Consider the following 20,350-nt stretch of genomic DNA (forward strand, 5'->3'; position numbering starts at 1 on the left):
AGGTAAAATGAGGATTCTGTCACAGGGCTAAATGCTCTTTGATCTAGATACCACCACTGGAGAATTAAAAAGGTGCAGGCTAAGGCTTTGGAAATCAACATCTAACAGCACACTGAAATCTCTTTAAAGTATTTATGTCTATACAAAATGTTAAACAACAGACAGGGTCGTGTTTCAGTTATTTAAAAGAACACCGGTGCAATATTGTCTATTAAGGAACATATTTCAGGTCACAATTCCTCTTGTATCTAGACACATATATATATGTAATTAGCTTATTAAGAAGTCGAGGTGTTTTGTACATTTTATATTTAACATATAAGAAGGTTGAAAATATAGTTGCTTGTGTTTTGTAAAATGTGTAAAACCTTTGTTTTTGTTTTCCTGTTTTGTTCTGTGAACTATGTTACACTGTACTCTGCAGGTAGTAGCTGTTTAATCCTGCGTTTCAAAACGGCCATCAAAACGGCTTTAAATGAATATGAGAGATGACTGCTGAAGTTCCACGATATGAAATGTAAGAACACTACAGCAGAGTGCTTAATAGCACCAGACGTGAGCATTAACAGAACAATTATAGCAATTCATTGATTTTCACACTTCAATATGTTGGAGAAAATGAGCACCGAACAAGAGTAGAGGACACATTAAATGAAAGTGAATACAACAGGTATCATTAAGAGCATCTCATTCATGCATAACTGAAGCCATCATCCTCATCAAGAGCCCAACAATGAAATGGAACATTGTTACATGAGCATGCTTCCATTTCCTTGTAATTGTGTCACTGAGTGTACATTTCAACATCATCATTATTCACTTGCTGGTCGTAAACGTTTCTCTGTTTTATAGACGCTAGCCAACAGAGAAACGCATGGGAGTGAAATGAATAAACTCAACACTGGGCTTGAACGGACAGTGGTCTTTGGAAGGGACACTACGTGGTTGTGATTAGAACCTTTAACCCTAAGCTTGCAAGGTGTATTTTTTTCCCCCCATTAATGTATTGATATTGTAATTTTCCGTAAATTTAAAGTATTACCAAATATCTGTATTTCAGAATGTTTAATGGTATCTGAATGTGTGTCTTTTATTATCATTTAAGTCATGCTTAATGTCTATTTCATCACCTTATTGTGTTAAGATTCCATGCTGTGAAAATATGCTTAAACCTGCACTGCTTCTTATTTACTTAGTTTGGTTTGAACCATTCTCTATTCAAGACTGCAGAGGGAGCCAAAACACTAGTTTAACTAAAAAACAATCACGGATACACGTGTCCACTATTATTCAAGCCATTTTACTGTTTAATAAAAATACAATGTAATCTTAAAAAAGAAACATCAACAAAAACGAGTAAAACACATATTTAAAAAGGACTAATGACAGTTCTGATGCCAGTGAGCACCTGCCTCTCATCTTCCTAATGCAGTGTTGTTTTCTTTTTATATTTTCTAGCGTACTCCAAAAAACTCATTGGCAGCTTTGAAAAAATATATTAAAACTGAGCCAAGGCACAGAAGCATAGACAATATTATTCTCAGTGCAGTTACATTATTAATAATAATAATAATAATAATAATAATAATAATAATAATAATAATAATAATAATAATAATAATGCTGCACAGGCCAGGAAACCCTTGCAACAATTTGAAAGCATAACACTGTTCAACACTTATAATAATCAAATCTATTTTACACAAACTTTTATTGCTATCATTAAATGCAGATTTCAGTGTCATGATTTTCATTAGGCACAGTATTAATATGATGAATTTTCTTTTTCTTGCCAACTTAGATAAAACAGACTGGGAGCGCGATAGCAAATTGGGCAGCAGATGCAGTATTTCCGACAGTGAGAAGACTGTACCTCGTGGCACTGTAAAAGACAGATGCACACTCCCTCTCCGTGATGTTCGTCATGTCTCGAGGACTTTGCATAAACTGTCATGTGTCATGCCCTAGCCAGCATCCTACCCACAAGGATACTCCCATACCCCCGGGCCTTAGTGATACTGGAGGAAGACGACATAACAAGGTACTGTATTTGCAACGGTTTTATTTAAACAGTGCATGTCTCTTGCAACAGTGCCTGTGTGGCGGAGTGTCCCGCCCATATGTATATGTATGTAACCCCGTGAGGATGCATGACTGATCAGCTACTGATTACTCAACTAGCTGACAGTCATGCATCCTTACCAAACGCGTGCAGACACTGGCTGAGGGGTAATAAGATAATTAACAACTAGTTAACCCCTCGGCCAAAGTAGAAGAACCTGCAGCTGTCCGTTCTGGGGGGGGGGGGGGTGTACAGAGGAGAGTACGGGGAGCAGAGAGAGCGAGCAGAAATAACAATATTTAGTAACAATTGCTAAAACGTGCTGGATTAGCCAGCATGACACTTACTTGTTTGTCTGTCTGATTCGTTTGGCCCTTGTGCCTTTTTGTTTGTGTTTTGTTATTGTTTAAATCTTTTGTTTTGTTTGTTAATAAATCAGCTGAGTGCTGTAGCATTCAGCTTCACCCGCCCATCCATTGTTTGGTTTCAGTTACTTCCTGGTCCGTGACGTCACCACACCTCACCTCACCAAGCCACCCTGTCACAGCCTGCCACACCAAATGTGAATCCTGTTTTATTTAGGCTGGGTTCACTAGGTAAAATTATTATTTTGCTAGAAGCATTCATTAGCATGTTGTTTAGTCTTATAAAGAAATTCTTATGAAATAGAAAATAATGCTATGTATATAAAACAAAAGGCATTCATTTAACATTATTAAAAGCATATTTAGGAAAGCCTTGACATGTCAAAAGAATCCTTTGATTACTAACACCCCCAAGTAGAAATATGTTTGTGTTTAAGCTTTTAATACAATACAAAAACAATGCAATTAGTGTTGAGCAAAGGCATTCACAACAAGGCTCACCATGCATGTTATGAAACTCAAATATTGTTTGTATTTCCAATGTGACAGAAGGAAATCTGCCAAAATGTTAGATTTAAAAGTAAGAAAACAGTAAGAAAAGGTCACACAAGGAAACAGACTTGACGAACGTTGTTGTAATTTATACTGCAGTCCTGCGCTAGTACAGACACCATTATGCCGTACAATATATCCAATTAAGTGTGACGCTGGGTCACTGTGAATTGCGTGATCCAAAGAGATCAAAAAAGAAAAAAAATGACTGTTGTACTGAAACTGAAGGCAGGATGAAAATAAACACAACAGATACGAAGTAGCCTACTGAATCGATAAAATGAAGTACATGGTTAAAAAAGAGGACATATAAACACTCATACTCTACAGAGTGTAAACTAACTGCTATTGTTCTGTTGGAAAAGTGCGAGAAGCTTTCAGAAATACCGATGGACTCCAGTAGTTCGAGACGCAAGATGTAGGCTACAGTAATTTAAATTCTGAATTTGAAGTCGAATTGCTTTTGTAAAAAAAAGTCTGACTCATACCAACAGAAAACAAAAGTAGCAGTCACGCGTACACTGTAAACTGTGTGCAGTATATGTAAGGTACTGTACAGTATTATAACGTGGCAATGCAGCACCATGACCTAGCTTGTGTCCATTGTGTACTAAGTAAAAAAAGAAATAAATAAAATCACTGAGTTTACATTTTAAATAATCTATTACTGTGCAATGCAGCAGCATGTTTTATTTTGTATTACCGGACCCTATAGGCTAAAGTAAAAAGAAAATGTACCAGGTATTTTTTTTTTTATTGTACTGCTGTACTGTATACTGTAGAGGCGTACTGTACAAATTTATATTTTATCAGTGTTTATATGCACAGAGAAGACATTAATGTTATTTCAGTGCAACGATTTACACATTTAAAATAAACTGAGCACTATAAATGTATGGCTGTGCAGATTACTCCAGACAACCTGTCTGTCTCCCAACATGTCCGGTTTATTGAAGGAATACTGTACTGTATTACATAATTCTATTTGCCAGAGGAACTGTAAGTTACATTAAGTTGTGTGAAGCCCTATCGTGGAGGTTGACTCTAAAGCATGCAAGATGTCATTATGTTCAATATATGCATTAGAACAATAATTGTATTTACTGTAAAAACCATAGTCTGTGTCAACTATCAGTGCATCCATTTTTGGTCTGTTAATTGACAGGTAAATGGGTGAAACTGGAACTGTTCACGTTAAAGAACAGACACGGCAATCTCAAGCTCTAAAACTCAATCAAACCAATACACTTTCCTATCCCCCCCCCCCCCCCCCCCATCTCCTACAATTCTTTTGCAATAGCACAATAAATTGCCTGCAGCCTCTGTTTTTTTTTTATATTTCTTGTTTGATTTTCTTTCATGCTTCTTCCCATGCTTTGCTTTGGTTCAGTGCGTATGCTGTAGAATAACTCTGGGGTTAGGTAATCAATACTACATTAAAGTTGCTTGCTTGGATGCCTTCGATATTTGTACAATAGTGCACTGTAAGTGTTACAAACATGTTGTTTAAGGTCAAATCTTATTAACTGTTAGGGGCAACCGCATTGTTATAAATAAGGTGAAAAACAGCAACGAAATATGGATTTTTTTCTGTGTGATTTAAGCTACACCCAAATTCACATGAAACCTTAAGCCTATGGTTACATTTCTAATAATGATACCAAGCCCCTGCAACAATGGCTGCAACAATGGAGATAAGCAATTACGTTTCCTATCTGCAGTTTTCAGGGTTATTTTAACGATGGCAATATGGATATTAATATAATTAAAATACACATAGTGAAGGTACGAGCAGAAATGTTTTTCTATGCAACTTAGTTTCTTATACTTCTTTTTTTACCTTCCCTCGTCCTTCACGACTGAAACACTGATCCGTAGTCGGGGGCGCATGGTTAAGCTTCTTTCTGCATATTATTACCTTGATCATGCAGCTGCTTTATGGTGAAGTGGCTGTCCTGAATTGTATGTATGAGGGATGTGAAGAACTATGAGCAACATAGTTCTACACAATAAGCAATGTTAGGACTGAACATACTGTTACCATAGTTTTATTATTATTATTATTATTTATTTCTTAGCAGACGCCCTTATCCAGGGCACTTATCCAGGGCGACTTACAATTGTTACAAGATATCACATTATTTTTTACATACAATTACCCATTTATACAGTTGGGTTTTTACTGGAGCAATCTAGGTAAAGTACCTTGCTCAAGGGTACAGCAGCAGTGTCCCCCACCTGGGATTGAACCCACAACCCTCCGGTCAAGAGTCCAGAGCCCTAACCACTACTCCACACTGCTGCCCTCCAGTTTTAGAAATATAATATGTACCCTGTGCATTTTGCACATGACTGTATAGCACAAACCTTATAAAACAAAACACCATTGTATATTATAACCTGAATATAATGCACACATGTAAGATGAAACCCATATATTAAACTCAAAAGGACAAGTGTCTGGAAGATGGGAATTTTGATCGAAAAGTGACAGGCCAATAAATAAATATTTACTTTCAGCGTTGTTTCATCTTTTACCATGTGTATTAAGTCCTTTATAGTTTTTTTTTTTTTTAATGTGAGCGACAAACAAGATCATCTTTTAATATTTGTAATATAAAAGATGGAGCTTACATTAAAACATAATGCAGAATTCCCACCTTATAGACCCCTGCCCTTCTCCTAAGACTTGTAGAAAAATGACAATACATATTTTTGAAAAAAATCATCATACTGTTAGCTGTGACAGATGAGATCATTCTAAATCCAATTACTTTCAGACATCAACGCACAGATAACAAACCCTAGATTTACCCTGACTCGCTTCCATCACACTGAAAATCAAAACAAAACAAAAAAAAAAAAAACACTTTGCAATAAATAGCAATCAAACAAAATTCCCCAAACGATAATCGTTAATAATTTGCCTGCTGTTTTGTAATTTAATAATCTTCTGTAATAACACGATCTGCTGTCAACTGATAGAGTAACAAAGGATTACATTACAAGCAATTAGCTGAGAAATGACATCTTCTGCTGATTATTATATGGAATCTTTATCTGCACAACCAAAACCACGACTCCAGATTCTCCGTCTAATTTCTGTTATTAATTCGACATTACAGGAGAACCAAAACTAGGACATTGAAGCACAGCCATTGTTTTTCAAAAGTGAATTTTAATGAATCAATTCACATACTTAATTTCTTGTCTGTTACAGAGAGGTCACTATAATATAAAAGACTTGCAGAGACAAGTAACTGAATTGATTTAACCAGTCTGAACCCTTGCAAATAATACACTAGTGCTGTAGCACTAGAGTGAGAGCGTGGACAGTGGAGTTTGCCTTAATTTATTGTGTATGTAACGATGTTACTCTGTTTGGCTACGGTGTGAGTGAAATTCAAGAGAGATGGTGGTCTATGTTTGTATGCATTGCGTGCTACCCTGGGTTTATGTATTCTGACACCTGTTAGTGAGTTTAAGCTCTATAGCCTGGCTCTCCTGTACAGTGATCAGGACACTTGCTGGGGAAGTGCATGGTTGTGACCAGCCTCCACCACTACTAAATATGCATGTGCATAATTATGTCCTGAAATTCTAAAAAAAAAATAATAATAATAATAATTGCCAGCTTTAAGTAAACGGTTACGTGTATTAAGGTTAGTGTCCGGAAAGTTTGTATTTCTGCAGGAAATGTCATCTTCAATTCAGAAATACAAAAACAAAGAGTATAAGTCACTCATTAAAAAAATTAATTGATATGGTTATCCAATTCACAAATCTTTTCCTGTACAGTTCTGAAATAAATACACAGCTTTGAGGACACTAACTGGTTTGTGGCAGCTCATTGCTGTCAAACTCACCTGGTCTCTCCAGTCTCTGGGCCTATGTGTCCTTATTGCTTGGATACTGTTTCAGCATACTACACTTTTAAATGTGTACATTTTAAATCTAATCATTTCCTAAATACAAACCCTAAAGGAACTCAAATCTGTATTGGTAAACTCATGTCAAGAGCAGGTCACAGAAGAGGAACACCAGTTCATTACAGTAATGTCTGCTTACAGCACTTTTAGTTCTCATTATCAGTCAAACCAACAGAACAGCTGCTGTACATTTGTGCCTTTAGAAGAAACTGTCAGTTTCAAGATAACAAGTGTATAAAGAAACACTTTTTTTTTTTTTTTTTTTTTTACTGTGAATTGAGACTTCTGTGAATGGAAAACACACAGCATTGCACAAAACCTTTTGAAACCATTAAGCGCTGATGGAACAAGCTATTTCTCTGTCTGCTCAGCACAGCTGTGTCAGATAAAAGCACAGGGATGAATGTGAAAGTCACACAGAACAGAAGGGAGGAGCGATTTCAATAAATCTTTACTTACATCGCTTGCATTACTGAAAATCTGAAAGAATGCCTTCATGTTTTAGACCACTTCACAATGCATTAGTCTCTGCTGTTTCATTCATTTAGAAGCATCTGGAATCTACTGGTTGTGAAAGACATGCAGAGTGAACAGCACTGCATTCAGTGATTCATTGATCACCTGAACGTTTTTAACATCATCCAGTTTATATTAACATTTTCAGCTCAACATCTGAAAAGTTTCTTATAAAACACTTGGTACATTTATGCAGTAATGTAGCATTTTCTCAGATTTAAAACATGCATTTTCAGTACTCGCCATAGTGCACTTTTTAAGGAGTACCATTGCGACTGAATTTTTACTATTATAAAATGCGTGCCGATAACAACTGGAAAACATGTCAGCCTTCCTATTCCCCTGTATCACATTTCTTATCTTTTTACATGTAATACAAAGCATGTACCTGTTATGGAACCATAAGCTACAGGCCACTGAACTCAGTGACAATTAGAAAGCACTCTGTCACTTACAGAAACAGAGCTAGGGCTGCAAGACTGGACTCCCCCAGGGTTTTCAACTGGTACAGGATGGACATTATGTTTAGCCCATGGATAAAAAGGCCAATATACTCGCTCTAACTTCACTACTCAGCACCAATGTTCCTTTTCACTTTCTTGCAAGACCTTTTTAATCAATATTTACAGCATGACAGACTGTGGTCCGTTGGCTGCATCACAGCAGGATCATGTCACCTATGCACCTTATTAAAACCCTTTACTCAACCTGAAAATCGAGCCTGCAAGGTTTTCATAATGATGGCTGCTACCCAGGTGGCCCACTAGCTGAAAGCCTCCAGTAAAATGTGCGAGTGAGCTTTAAACGCTGCTTTGACAACACAATAATGATATGAATTCATATAATATGATTGATGACATAGATAACGGCAAGCAATAGAGAGTCATTTACAATGAAAACAAAATGGATTGATACACTGGAATGCAAGTAATTGTATGATATCACGATCGTGCAACTGACCTGTATGTACTGGTTCATGCCATTGGTATGTCAAAATAAGATCCCTGTGGTAACATTCTACCATTGGTTCACGTCATTATAGCTACACAGTAAGGTAAGATACTGCATTTCTTTAAAACGGCAGGGACTAGGGATTCCATCTTAATTACGCAGCTGCTATCCTTGTAGTGGATTTTAGACAAACATCATATGCCAAAAACATTTTCTTTAGAAGACGCTACAAGTACAGCAGCACCATAATTAAAATTGAATCCCAGGCAGATTTAAGGCTGATTGACAACCTTTAAAAGCTGGCAGAGGAGGAGAGCTAAGAGATGAGCTGCAACTGCACTGCAAGGTCAGGATTTCTCTTCCCTGGTTAAACTGTAACTGGTTGCTTTCTGATCGCTGGCTGACTGACAGGTTAAGGGGAGCTGCCAGCATAAGCCGACACTTTGCTTTATACGCCTGATCTTCCTGAAGCGAAATCACAGCTCTCGACAGGAAAAGTACTTCAATGTGAAAAACTGGAAAATGACTTGCATTAACATTTGTACATCGAAGCCTTTTTCACTGTAAAAAAATGACACATCAAAAGAGACTCCCACTCCGAAAAATGTAGCGATTTGCAGTTAGATGACAGCACAGTGCTGTGAAAAGTCACAATGGCTTATAACTTAATTAAGGCAGGTTAAAGAGTGGGCGGTCAAATGTGCCTACCCGACGACGTCAAACATTGTGATCAAAAGTTGACTACGAAATATCTGTAACAAATGTTATCTTTTATCTTTTATCTGACGCTATTCAAGCAAAAAACAATATTCCATGAAGTTATACATTCCATAAAACCACACCGAGTAAAAAGTGAGCTATGGTTGTCTTGTACACCATGCTTCTCATGTACACATAAGAGAATGATAGGGTATCACGAAACACTGCACTGCTTAATTTTTAACATTTATGCAAAAACAGCTAAGGATTAGAACCTATTGCATACACAGCGACCCCTATTTGGCAGGCACAGGACAAGGACAGACAAAGGACCAATCAAGCTTGGCAACATTTAAGCCCATTTCGAATTCGGGAGAAAGCAGGGGTATAAACATGCTTTGGCAATCTCTCCTTTCCAAATGATTTATAATGTGTAGCTTACAAAACAGGCCAATAAACAAGTGTATCTTCCAAAGCAATTTCCGCTGACAGTTTGTTTTGCTGCCAATTGAGGGGTTTGCATTCCTAGGCTGTCAACATTTTGTCATTTCAGCTGCACCCCAGCAATGTCAAAACGTGTAATAATAAAAATCGGCAAAGGGGAAAAAGTCGCATTTGTTTCTGAAAAGCAAACCCCGAGATATTTTTGCATCTCTTAAACCGCAAGGGTTGTTTTTAAAGAGATCTTGAGGAAAGTAGGTCAAGATGAGAATGAAGAATGACAAAGGGGAAAAGTCAACAGGTGGAATTAACATCTCCTCCCGGCGGCCATGTTAATCTTTGTTCTACATCATGTCACTGGATGTACATCAAGCTGCATGTACTGGAGAACACAGAGAGAAGCGGCTTTGCCTCCAGTGGCAACCTGTTCCACGCTAACTCTCTGCAAGCACAGATGGGCTGCTCTGCACGACACCACCGCCAAAACAAAACAAAACAAAAAAACAGGTTACGTTGACAGCCTGGAAGCCAATGCTATTAAAGTCCTAACTTCACCTTAGACATTTAATTTAACATTCATCAACGTGTTTGATAAAAAAAAGGACTTCAAAAGATCTGGTAGCTAATAAACAAAAAATATATATATATATATATATAAAAACTCACTTGCCAATTTCATGATTCCTTTCCATACATTTAAAGGATTTCACACTCACTACCTCATTTAGAAAATTTACATTTGTGCCGAGCGCTCTTCTCCAAAGAGAGATTGGTATTCCTCGCTGTAACAAAATTCCCTAAATAAAAATAAATTGACATTGGGTATTATGCAGATGCTGTGCGGCAATCTGCTGCGCTCAATAGCTCTAATTTCATGCTAATATTCAAGCACTTCCAGTGGCTGAGTGAAAATCTAACCATGGGGTACCTTGGCAGTGTGGAACTTGAAGCCCCAGAAGACAAGCCAAATAATGTATCTAACAGCATGGACTATTATCTGTATTTTGAATATATTCAGTATATTTAGCTGCACTCAGGCAGAACGCTGTACTGTTATGATAAGGTGTGCCTTATTTAATTTAGTAACACTAAAGACTATAATCATATATGTGTAATTACTAATTTATTTTCGTATGACACGTCCCTTAGATTGGGTAGCTTTAAATTTTAATAATTCAGCACAAAAATATACCACATAACCAGTTTAGCCCAAGTTAACTTAAACCATTACAGTACAGTATTAAAGCACCTACAAACATGTCTTGAATTGTATGAGCAGTAAATGTCCCTCATTTTCTATAGAAAGGTTCAGAAATGCTCCATGATTACAGAGTGCAGTCAGTTTGAATAAAGTACAGTACTTCAAATCTTGTTGGCTTATATCTGACAAGTACAGGTTAATTTCTCGAGAACCTAAAGCATACAAGCTCAAATTGAGATTGACAGTTTTGTCATGCCGCTGATGTTACTGTTGTGTGTTTCCTGTATTTCATATAGTTGCTAATTACATCATGGAAACCCTGAGAGAGCAACACAGCAGGCTAGCGTTTCTTAACTTGATGTATATTTTTTTCTTAAAAGACTCTGCCTCTGCAGCCCACCCACAAGTTCATTTTCAATTAGCAGCTCCTCTATGGGACGGAATGCAAGCAGCTGTTAGAGAGCACTCAGATGTCACTGAAATACTGCAAACCCAAACTGTAAATAGCACTTTGTAAATCACTTGTCACTGTGGCTGTCAGCTCTCGCTGGGTAGGCTCAGCAAGTAACAATGAAACCCATCTGCTAAACTCCCTTCTGATTCCCCCCACCCACATCCCCAGTCTTCAGCTTTTAGATGTGCCAGACTACCTTACGATGGGTAGACAACACTACGCATCTACCCATTAGCGCTTACATTATCAGACAACTTGTAAAGCTCTAAATCGCCACAGCTTTAGACCCTTTCTTTACCCAGAGTGGTGGGGGTATGGAACGGGTTACCAAGCCACATTGTTGATGCTGAATCATCATGATCCTTTAAGACCCAACTTGACACAGTTTTGTGATCAATACTTTTAAACCACAGCGTGAGGCCCTCTGTCTATACTGTGACACACACAAACGCAGTTCCTCAGTCTTTGCTCTATAGAAAAGGGGACATTGTCTTTAAACTGACAATTCTGCAGAAGCCAGATCATTGTGTCATTGTGCCACTAAGTCTCATTATATATAAGAAGCGCAGACCTGGTTGGAACACTTCATAGCAGCCCCTTTCTACAGCCTGCAATGACAACACTGCAACTAATCTAATTATAGGAGGCAATACATTATTCTATTCATCACACCTAATGACAGATAATTAATTATAAAACTCTTAACACTAGAAACTTGAGAGGACTGTATCACGGTCTCTAATTTAATGATAAGGTAACTAATTGAATTCTATCTTCCAAATGATTGTCTTAATGCTTTGTAATTAGTCTAAAACAAAAGAGTAAATGTTTTCGGAATGCGTTTGATATCATTTTACTAGAAATATTGAAATCCTAAACATTGCCAACTCTACGCCAGGCACAGAAAACAAGGAATAATATGTGATAACATTTTGCTGGTAGGGTTGTTTAACGGTGGACATCATGCACAGAGTGTATCAATCTCTCAATCATTTTGATAAATAGGATAGAAATATCTGATAAATCTGTAAATGCATTAAAAATACCATGCGAGGTTCGGAAAATAAATTGCTCTTTGTTGCAAAACTACGGTAAAAATAAACCAAAATAATGGCTTCTTCTCCCTTCTAGAATGACCCAGTTTAAATAAGCACAAACCCGTTTGTGTCTCTTGTGGGTCTTCTTCTTGTTCCTCTGGCGCTGGCCCAGGTTCTGGTCATTCTCCTGGTCCGAGGGGCCATGGTGCCTGTTTCTCCAGGCGTGGTAGCTCAGTCCATTGGGCATTCCATCCTGCTGCTTCTTATTGAGGGTGCTGGGCTTCTTCTCCTGGCGTTCATGGGGTTTCAATGCAATGTCCTTCTGAAAACAGCAAAAGAAATGCTTTAGTATTTTAAAAAAAAACAACCTTTCCTTCCAACCTGCTGACTGTTTATTTTTTTACTTTTTTATTTAGGAAACACATTTTAGTGGTATTTCAATGTAATACTGAATAATGCTTAAGTAACATTTTTGAATTCTTGTAAAATTCTTCCACGCTCATATGATATGAAAATAGTCAACTCATTCTAACTTCTCATGAGACAATCTAGAGCTGAAACTGTCACAGCACACATGACATGAATCTATTAAGACAAGTAAATTATTAAAGCAGACGTAATGTTATTATGGGTATGACTAGTATTATGGGTTTCTGGTATCAAATTCCTCTTTTCCAAATGTATTTGTTAAATTATTTTATTATGAAAATCACATGTAAAATGTCACATTTATAATACACATTACCATGTAAAATAAACATTATAACAATATGTGTGCCTGATGTGCTGTTCAAGAACCTCTATTTAAATACTCCTGCTGAGGAAAGCACTGCATCTCCTCAAACCCATCTATAATTCAGCAGAAAATGCACCTTAATAACAAGCAATTTATACCCTACTTATCTGCCAGCCTCCTAATGAGGATTAACCACTCTGTATAGACAGGCCTAATGCTGTGCCAAGGCACAGAGGACTCCAGTTGATCAAATTAGATTTGAAACCTCAAGTAATCCCTGCTGTAGGTCATGCAGCCCTAATGGTCAGGTTGTATAAAATGCGTAGTGGCAATTTAGCAAAGTAATAGATGCACCAAGTAGAGTACAGCCAGTCAACAGAAAAAGATTTATCACAAAAATGTAACTGTTAAAAACTCTGATCGATACTGTAAAAAAAAAAAAGTGCCAATACTGTGTGCAATTACAAAAAATGCAACTATAATGCTTGGTTATACAGTCAAAAGTGTACAGTACAGGGGCTCCCGAGTGGCGCATCCAGTAAAAGCACTCGCTAGAGTGCAGGATGCGCTCTATAGCCTGGACGTCGCCGGTTCGAGTCCAGGCTATTCCACAGCCGACCGTGGACGGGAGCTCCCAGGGGGCGGCGATCAATTGGCTGAGCGTCGTCCGGGGGGAGGGAGGGTTAGGTCAGCCAGGGTGTCCTCGGCTCACTGCGCACCAGCGACCCCTGTGGGCTTGCCTGTAAGCTGCCCAGAGCTGCGTTGTCCTCCGACGCTGTAGCTCTGAGGCGGCTGCACGGTGAGTCTGCAGAGAGTAAAGAAGCGGGCGGCTGACGGCACACGCTTCGGAGGACAGCGTGTGTTCATCTTCGCCCCTCCCGAGTCACCGCAGGGGTGGTAGCGGTGAGCTGAGCCTAAAAATAATTGGGCATTTCAAATTGGGGAGAAAATAATAAAAACTAATTGGCAACGACTAAATTTAAATAAAAAAAAAAAGTGTACAGTACAAATCTAAGGAGGTTATGATGTGGCTGTATACTGCACTGACGAGTCTGCACTTACAAAAGTGTGCTCAACCTTGGCCTTGGAGAGAGTATAATGACCTCTCTACTCGGTCTGGCTGAGATGATCCATGAGGTTTGCAATGGCACCCTCATATACAGTACTACAGTATATACCACAAACACTTCATTTTGGCTGTAACTGTGTTAGAGATTCTGCAATCTTCTGCTGCCAGTGCTTTGATTACCATTTTATATCACAGCTGGAGTGTAACAGAAGGTGGATTGTATTAATGGATATTTTACTACTTATTTTTCTTTATCTACAACCCCTGCAAACAAATGGTTATGCCAAATCACGGGCCACGCAAGGCAACCTTTATGAAGATAATTAGACAAAGTAGGCAGTAATGCAATTAACATAAGGAAGATTAATGGTCACAATGAACACGGCTTCAGGTTAATGCAGTCAAGCTGGAGGTAAAAATATGAAGTATGTTCTTCAGATTGGCCCATAGAGTTGCTTTTGAGGCTGGAAAAAAAAAAAAACACAACATCAGTAATGTGTTTTGAGTCCAATGGAGTTCTGACCTATTTTTGTGACAGCCACTCCTAGAATGGGTCTGCTTTGCAGATTCATTATGACTAAATTCTCATGCCTGTTGTGGTTATTTTCTACTGCCTCCAATCTGAACTGATCAGCCTGGGGAAGAGTGTTAAACTCCTGTTTCAGCAGATGCACACACTCCAGTTCACCTCAGGACAAACTGTCTTGCCACCACATGGCTTCCAACTCCAAACAGTTCTGCCAATGAATCCCTTTACATTTTCAAATTCTTAAAGTACCTCAGCAACGTGTATACTTATTAATTGAATTTCAGCTACTGCGGTTTTATTAGTCAAGGTATCATCCATAACGTCAAACAATGAACCAGATTCCACAGCTATCACTTACAAGAAGTCATGAAGACGACTGTGACAACTGGCGCTGGTACAAGAACCAGTTCACTCTTGTTTCAAATCACTGCGTGATAAATTAAGATACTAAGGATTTGAAACCTCAGAAGCTCTGCTTGATGACATTTAGATAAAATGTCTAGTTTCAAAAATAATACGAAAGGAAACCTAACAACATTGGAAAGGTAATTTAAAGATTTGGATATTTAAAGTCCCTGTTTCCCAGTTTCCAATAATAATAAAATCCTGATAAATCTGGTATTACCTTGGGAATTGACCTTGCCTGTACTCTTCCCGTCGCATCCAAATAGCAAGTGGTAATGTCCTCTAATCAGGATTTTATTGCTTAATTAGTCAACCAATTGGAGTAATTGCAATCCATCTTGCATTTCAGAGACAAGACTGGATCACAGATTATCAATTTACAATGCTAAAATAAGTCATTCCATCTGTATTTTCTCTGTCTAACTGACCTACACATTAATCAGGAGTGCATTCAGACTTCTTGTGTCCATGTTTCTTCCCAGGGAGTACTGAGCAATGTTCTGTGGTTTGAAAAGAGAAATGTTGTTCCACGACAACCAAGGTTCCCCAAGGGGTCTTTAACAGCCATGAGTAATGGATTATTTTCCGTATTGAGCTTAAAGACCCACACATAGCATAACCCAATACACACATCAATACAAGGTCTATGCACGAAATGGAGCCAGCTATAGGTTTTATATTTTATTTTTCCCCCAGCTTTCTTTTATACAGAACAAATACAGCACAAGGAACAATGAAAACCTTAGAAAGACACGGCACAAATTAGGAGCAGATAAATGAATACAATTACCAGCCTGCTCGTTCGTGTTCAGCCAGAATAAACTATAATTTATAAAACACTGTAAATGCGTAATGTGTTTTTGTGTCCGTAAGCAGCTCAACAGGAATAATGCATTCAACAAGAAATGGTTACCAAGTGGCACTCCGCATTAAGAGTCCAGACACACTCCAGACTGACTGGGTTGGGTTGTGTGTCTGTATTTATTTATTTTTTTATATAAACATTCAAAAGTTAATTACTCAATAAAAAGAGAAGCCAAATAACAGTCCAGGCACATTTCAGATTTGTTTAGCCGTTTCCCCGAGGACACTTGCATGCAGAAGCTAAAAACAGGGATTTAGGCGATGCAATAAAATAAACTACATTTTGAAAATCCTTATTCCAAAATGAATCCTCATTTTATAATGAATTACCATTTTACAGGTTTTTCTCAGAAGCTGAATCAAAGATGAGAAACAAGTCTACACTAATACATACTTGTATCGTGAAATTATTCAATGCTTTAGAAAAAAAACTACTGAACCATAAACAGCACTGATATGGAAATTAAAACTACAACAAAAGAAAATCTATTAAATATCTTTCAAACAGGTTAAGAGATATATATGTGGGAAAATGATATAAAAGGATCACTTTCAAACATGCTGAGAGGGCCGATGATAAATGCATTGACTTGGCCACTGGGTTCAAGCAAACACAATATGCAACCATATTTCAAGAGAATGCGCAGCTGTGATCTTTTTACAGAACAAAGTATCGCTACAAATATGAGATGCTCTTTATCTTCCTAATACTGTTCCAAATTGCATTAGCAATCTTTCTTTAATATCATGCTGTCTACTGCAAATCATACTTAGCATACCTTTAATATATTTTTAAGAACGAAAAGTAACGACTGTAAACAGAGCAAGAGTGCATGAAAAACACCCACTCGCTCCACTGTGCAGCCTGGAATTTAAAACAGAAAAAATGTTAATACAAGTAATATGGATCAAAAGGCAGCTCTTTAGAAAGACAGCTCTAATTAGTATTGTTATGCAATGGCTTTATTGCTTTTGGAGATGTTGAGGACTCTGTTTTACTGCAGTTTAAGAGAAAGTTCCTTCAAATAAGATGTTCTTCATTTTTTTCTGCTCCCTCACACAAGTTTTACTTCTTGCATTTACACAAATGTTATGTTACTGTGTTAAATACATCAGTCGGTTAAGCTGCTCTTCAGTTCGAGTCTGTTCTAGACATTCAGTATGTAAAAGTGTCTTTATATTAGTAAGCGCCAGCATCAGCAAGTGCATAGCCGTGGATTGCCAGCAAAATAAAAGCAATCTTGAACCAAAGGGGCTGGCTCTAGTGCTATAAAGACTATTCGGCTTATCAAGCTTATGTTACATATCTCTATGGCAGGCAACTAGAACTGGAGAGCACCCCTGAACTCAGGTGAAAGCACCTGAACACAGACTTAGCTCAGTATTTCAGTAACTGCAATATGAACAGCTCAGATTGATGGCAAATATCATAAAGGAAAGGGGGCAGTATAAAAAAAAGAAAAAGAATAAATGCATATAAAAAAAAAGGAAATTAAAAAAAAAAAAAAGATTTGCAAAGGAAGGAATTGCCCTGGGCACCATTCCAGAAATCACAATATCCAAATTGGAAACGTCACCCATATCGTGATTTACAGATTTGGGTCTGGGACTGCCCTCGCTATATATACGCAAGGCATGTCAAAATGCCCTTCTGCAAATATTAATGAAAAATGATATGCAGCTTTGCTTCTTTAAACATCAGCATTCCACTTTGAATAATATTAGAAATACATTTCCTCTGAGTTTCTTCCCCTCAAATTCCTCCTCCAGAATCGTATTGGACTCATCTGTCAACGGCTCTGCCAGATAACTGTAAGATGCCAGAGCATTTTAAAGCTGAATAAAAGCACAATCCCATTCGTTCCATACCGTCAACCTGCCGTGTGTCTTCATCTCTCCAGAAAAATCGTGCAGTCAAAGACAGGAACATATTGCTCCCGCTCAGAGCTGCCAAGGTTCAAAGACACCCATGTCACTCTCTCAAGTCTTAACTAAGGGGCTGAAAAGCACTGATTCTTTACAGACAATGCGAGTGTCCGCACAATGAAATACACTGAATAGGGGGAGATTCAATTCTGAGAGGCTCTTATTTTATGTGGAGACTGCATGTCAATATTAGATGGAAGGTAAACTGAGATTTTTTCATTTATGCAACAGATTATTCCTGTGCACATGTTTTTAAATACCGTGGCAGAGAATCCAGGACAGCACTGCAATAAGGACAAGTGCTTAAGCAGGGATGGAAATGGATTCTTATAGTACAAAGATACAGTATTCATAGCAACTTACTTGCAGGTATAAAAGACCCCACCAGCTTTCTGTATGATGATATCTGAATGGTGATCGCTCAATGCCGCAAAGCAGATCTAATGTCGAATCATTCTTCTTGTAAACCTAGCAACAATACTTTGAGATGCGCTGATACAGTAGGTGAGGTAATACGAGATTGCTTCTGTGTTACTTCCTTATCTGCCATAATGCATTCAGTTTTTTTTAATACAGCTACAAAATGTGTACTGTAGATTAGAAAAGAGTCAATAACGACTAGATACAGAACCACAAATGCTGCAGAAATAGCATACAAGCCCTTTTCTTACATGCACACACGACACCTGTCCTGGCACCATTTTCTCAACCACATGTGATTATGTATCATGGAAGTAACACCTACAGCTGGATTGAACCCTCTATGATTTAAACCATTTTACCAACTCTACACTGCTGAAGATAGCATCACAATGAACTGTACAGTACTTAGTTTGATTCTCCTGATTTGATTGTAATCACGCATCTATAGCAGGCACTTCTGTGGTAACTTCTGTTGCTGATTGCTGTGTACAGTTCATAGCAACGGTGCACAGCATGTACAATCATATACAAAAACTAACACTTTCATTTTATGAGAAATGGCTAGCCTCATATTCACTGATAACAATTAACTTAGTATGCTAAACAAAAGTATTAAATTAGGAATCTGAGGCAGCACAAAACTAAATAGGTTGAATACTGTTATGTTAACATATTGAATTAAATACAGCTTTCTAGTTTACCATATACTAAAAGAAAAACTGACAAATTGAAAAGTGACATTTCTTTGATTACATGATGCTCAATAAAACATCTAAATTATGTTCATATAGTTGATTTATTTATTTATGTATTTGTTTATTTATTTATTTTATTAATTAATATCTCAATCCTAAAATTCTAGGTGATGTAAAACTTTTGGCCATAGCATTGCTTTCATATTCTATAAGCACTGCAGAAACGGACTAGTGCTTTTGTTTCTGCCTTTTCAGACCATGATATTAATCATTCATTGTATCTTAAAGGCAAACATCAGAAAGGATACTCAAAGGCTTTGTGGTATTAAGAGGCTAATTCATCCGTCTAAATTAACACTCCACTCAAGACAAAATAATTAATTAGGCAAAATCCCAAGTACTCTGTACTGACAATTATCATGCTTATTCCTGTCACTGTTCATTTATAGCATTGGAATGCAGCTGAGGGTAAAGTCCATTTCCAGAACATAATTCCAAGCCTACTCTTAAGTTTCAAGTAGTCTGGTGGGAGGAGACCATTAGGCAGACCAAAGATAATTATTTACATCTTGATTCAACGTTTGTCAAGGCACCTTCAACCCCATTGTCAGGCTATAAACACAGGTGTCTTTAGCTAATGACCCTTGAGTCTTGTTTTTGTTGAGGTGTCTGTTGTATTTATTGACACTTCTGGCAGTTTTGTTGACAGCATTTATTCGGTGCGTTACCCACTACTTGCTACCACGTAACATCCAGATCTATATCACAAAGTTAATAAGATAATGCCCAAGCTGACAAGGTAGACTGAGGTGTTATTGAATGCGTTCTTCAAGGATCAAAAGTACCGTGACACCAACACCTTACAACATGCAGTCTTACTGTGAGTTCATTCTGAAACACTGACATGTGCAATGTTGATATTGATTTCTGAGTAGGATATTATGCTTCTGTGAGGATAACACACAAATAAACAGTTTGAGGAAAACCAGATCTATGCTTTCCTGACCTTAGGGTGGGTTTGTAATACCCATCCAAAACCATCTTTTTTTCTCTTTATCCTACACATAAATCAATACCTGCACTTCTTATGCTTGGCATTTAGAATTCAGCTTGAGGGTATAAGACTGTAACACCTAAATTATTTTATAACAATGCCTTTACGCTTTAACCACAGTGGCTACATGAATAACAGTAGATGGCGTTTGGATTCAATGTGCCTACTAAATCCGAATAACCATAGTCTTAACCGTTAGATTCACTTTCTCACAATTTACAGAAAATATACAGATTGTTATCCATAAACAATATAAGGACACTTTGGCTGATCTAACCTACATTATACATGTCTTTGGCAGACAACTGGAACTGAAGAGCACTTCCAGAACTCAAGGTCAAGCAACTTAACGCTGATGGTTTAAACACTGAGCAATTACTTAAGTTTTCTTAAGCTGTCCCTTGTCATTAGCTGCAATTGTATTTGTACTCTATGTAATTTT

The 20,350-nt window shown here is 37.6% G+C and overlaps 1 protein-coding gene across 13 annotated transcripts in view; it reads right to left on the bottom strand.

Moving 5' to 3' along the window:
• The window catches only part of LOC117430738 (autism susceptibility gene 2 protein-like), a 285,529-nt gene that overhangs the window by 219,345 nt on the left and 45,834 nt on the right, over positions 1-20,350 (bottom strand). For all 13 annotated transcript variants that reach the window (XM_059000560.1, XM_059000564.1, XM_059000558.1 and 10 more), the window contains exon 3: positions 12,329-12,529. In XM_059000560.1, coding sequence (XP_058856543.1) covers positions 12,329-12,529 — 201 coding nt within the window. The remainder of the gene's footprint in view (positions 1-12,328; positions 12,530-20,350) is intronic.

The sequence above is a fragment of the Acipenser ruthenus genome, chromosome 26 (assembly GCF_902713425.1).
Source record: "Acipenser ruthenus chromosome 26, fAciRut3.2 maternal haplotype, whole genome shotgun sequence".
In the NCBI taxonomy this organism is placed as follows: domain Eukaryota; kingdom Metazoa; phylum Chordata; class Actinopteri; order Acipenseriformes; family Acipenseridae; genus Acipenser; species Acipenser ruthenus.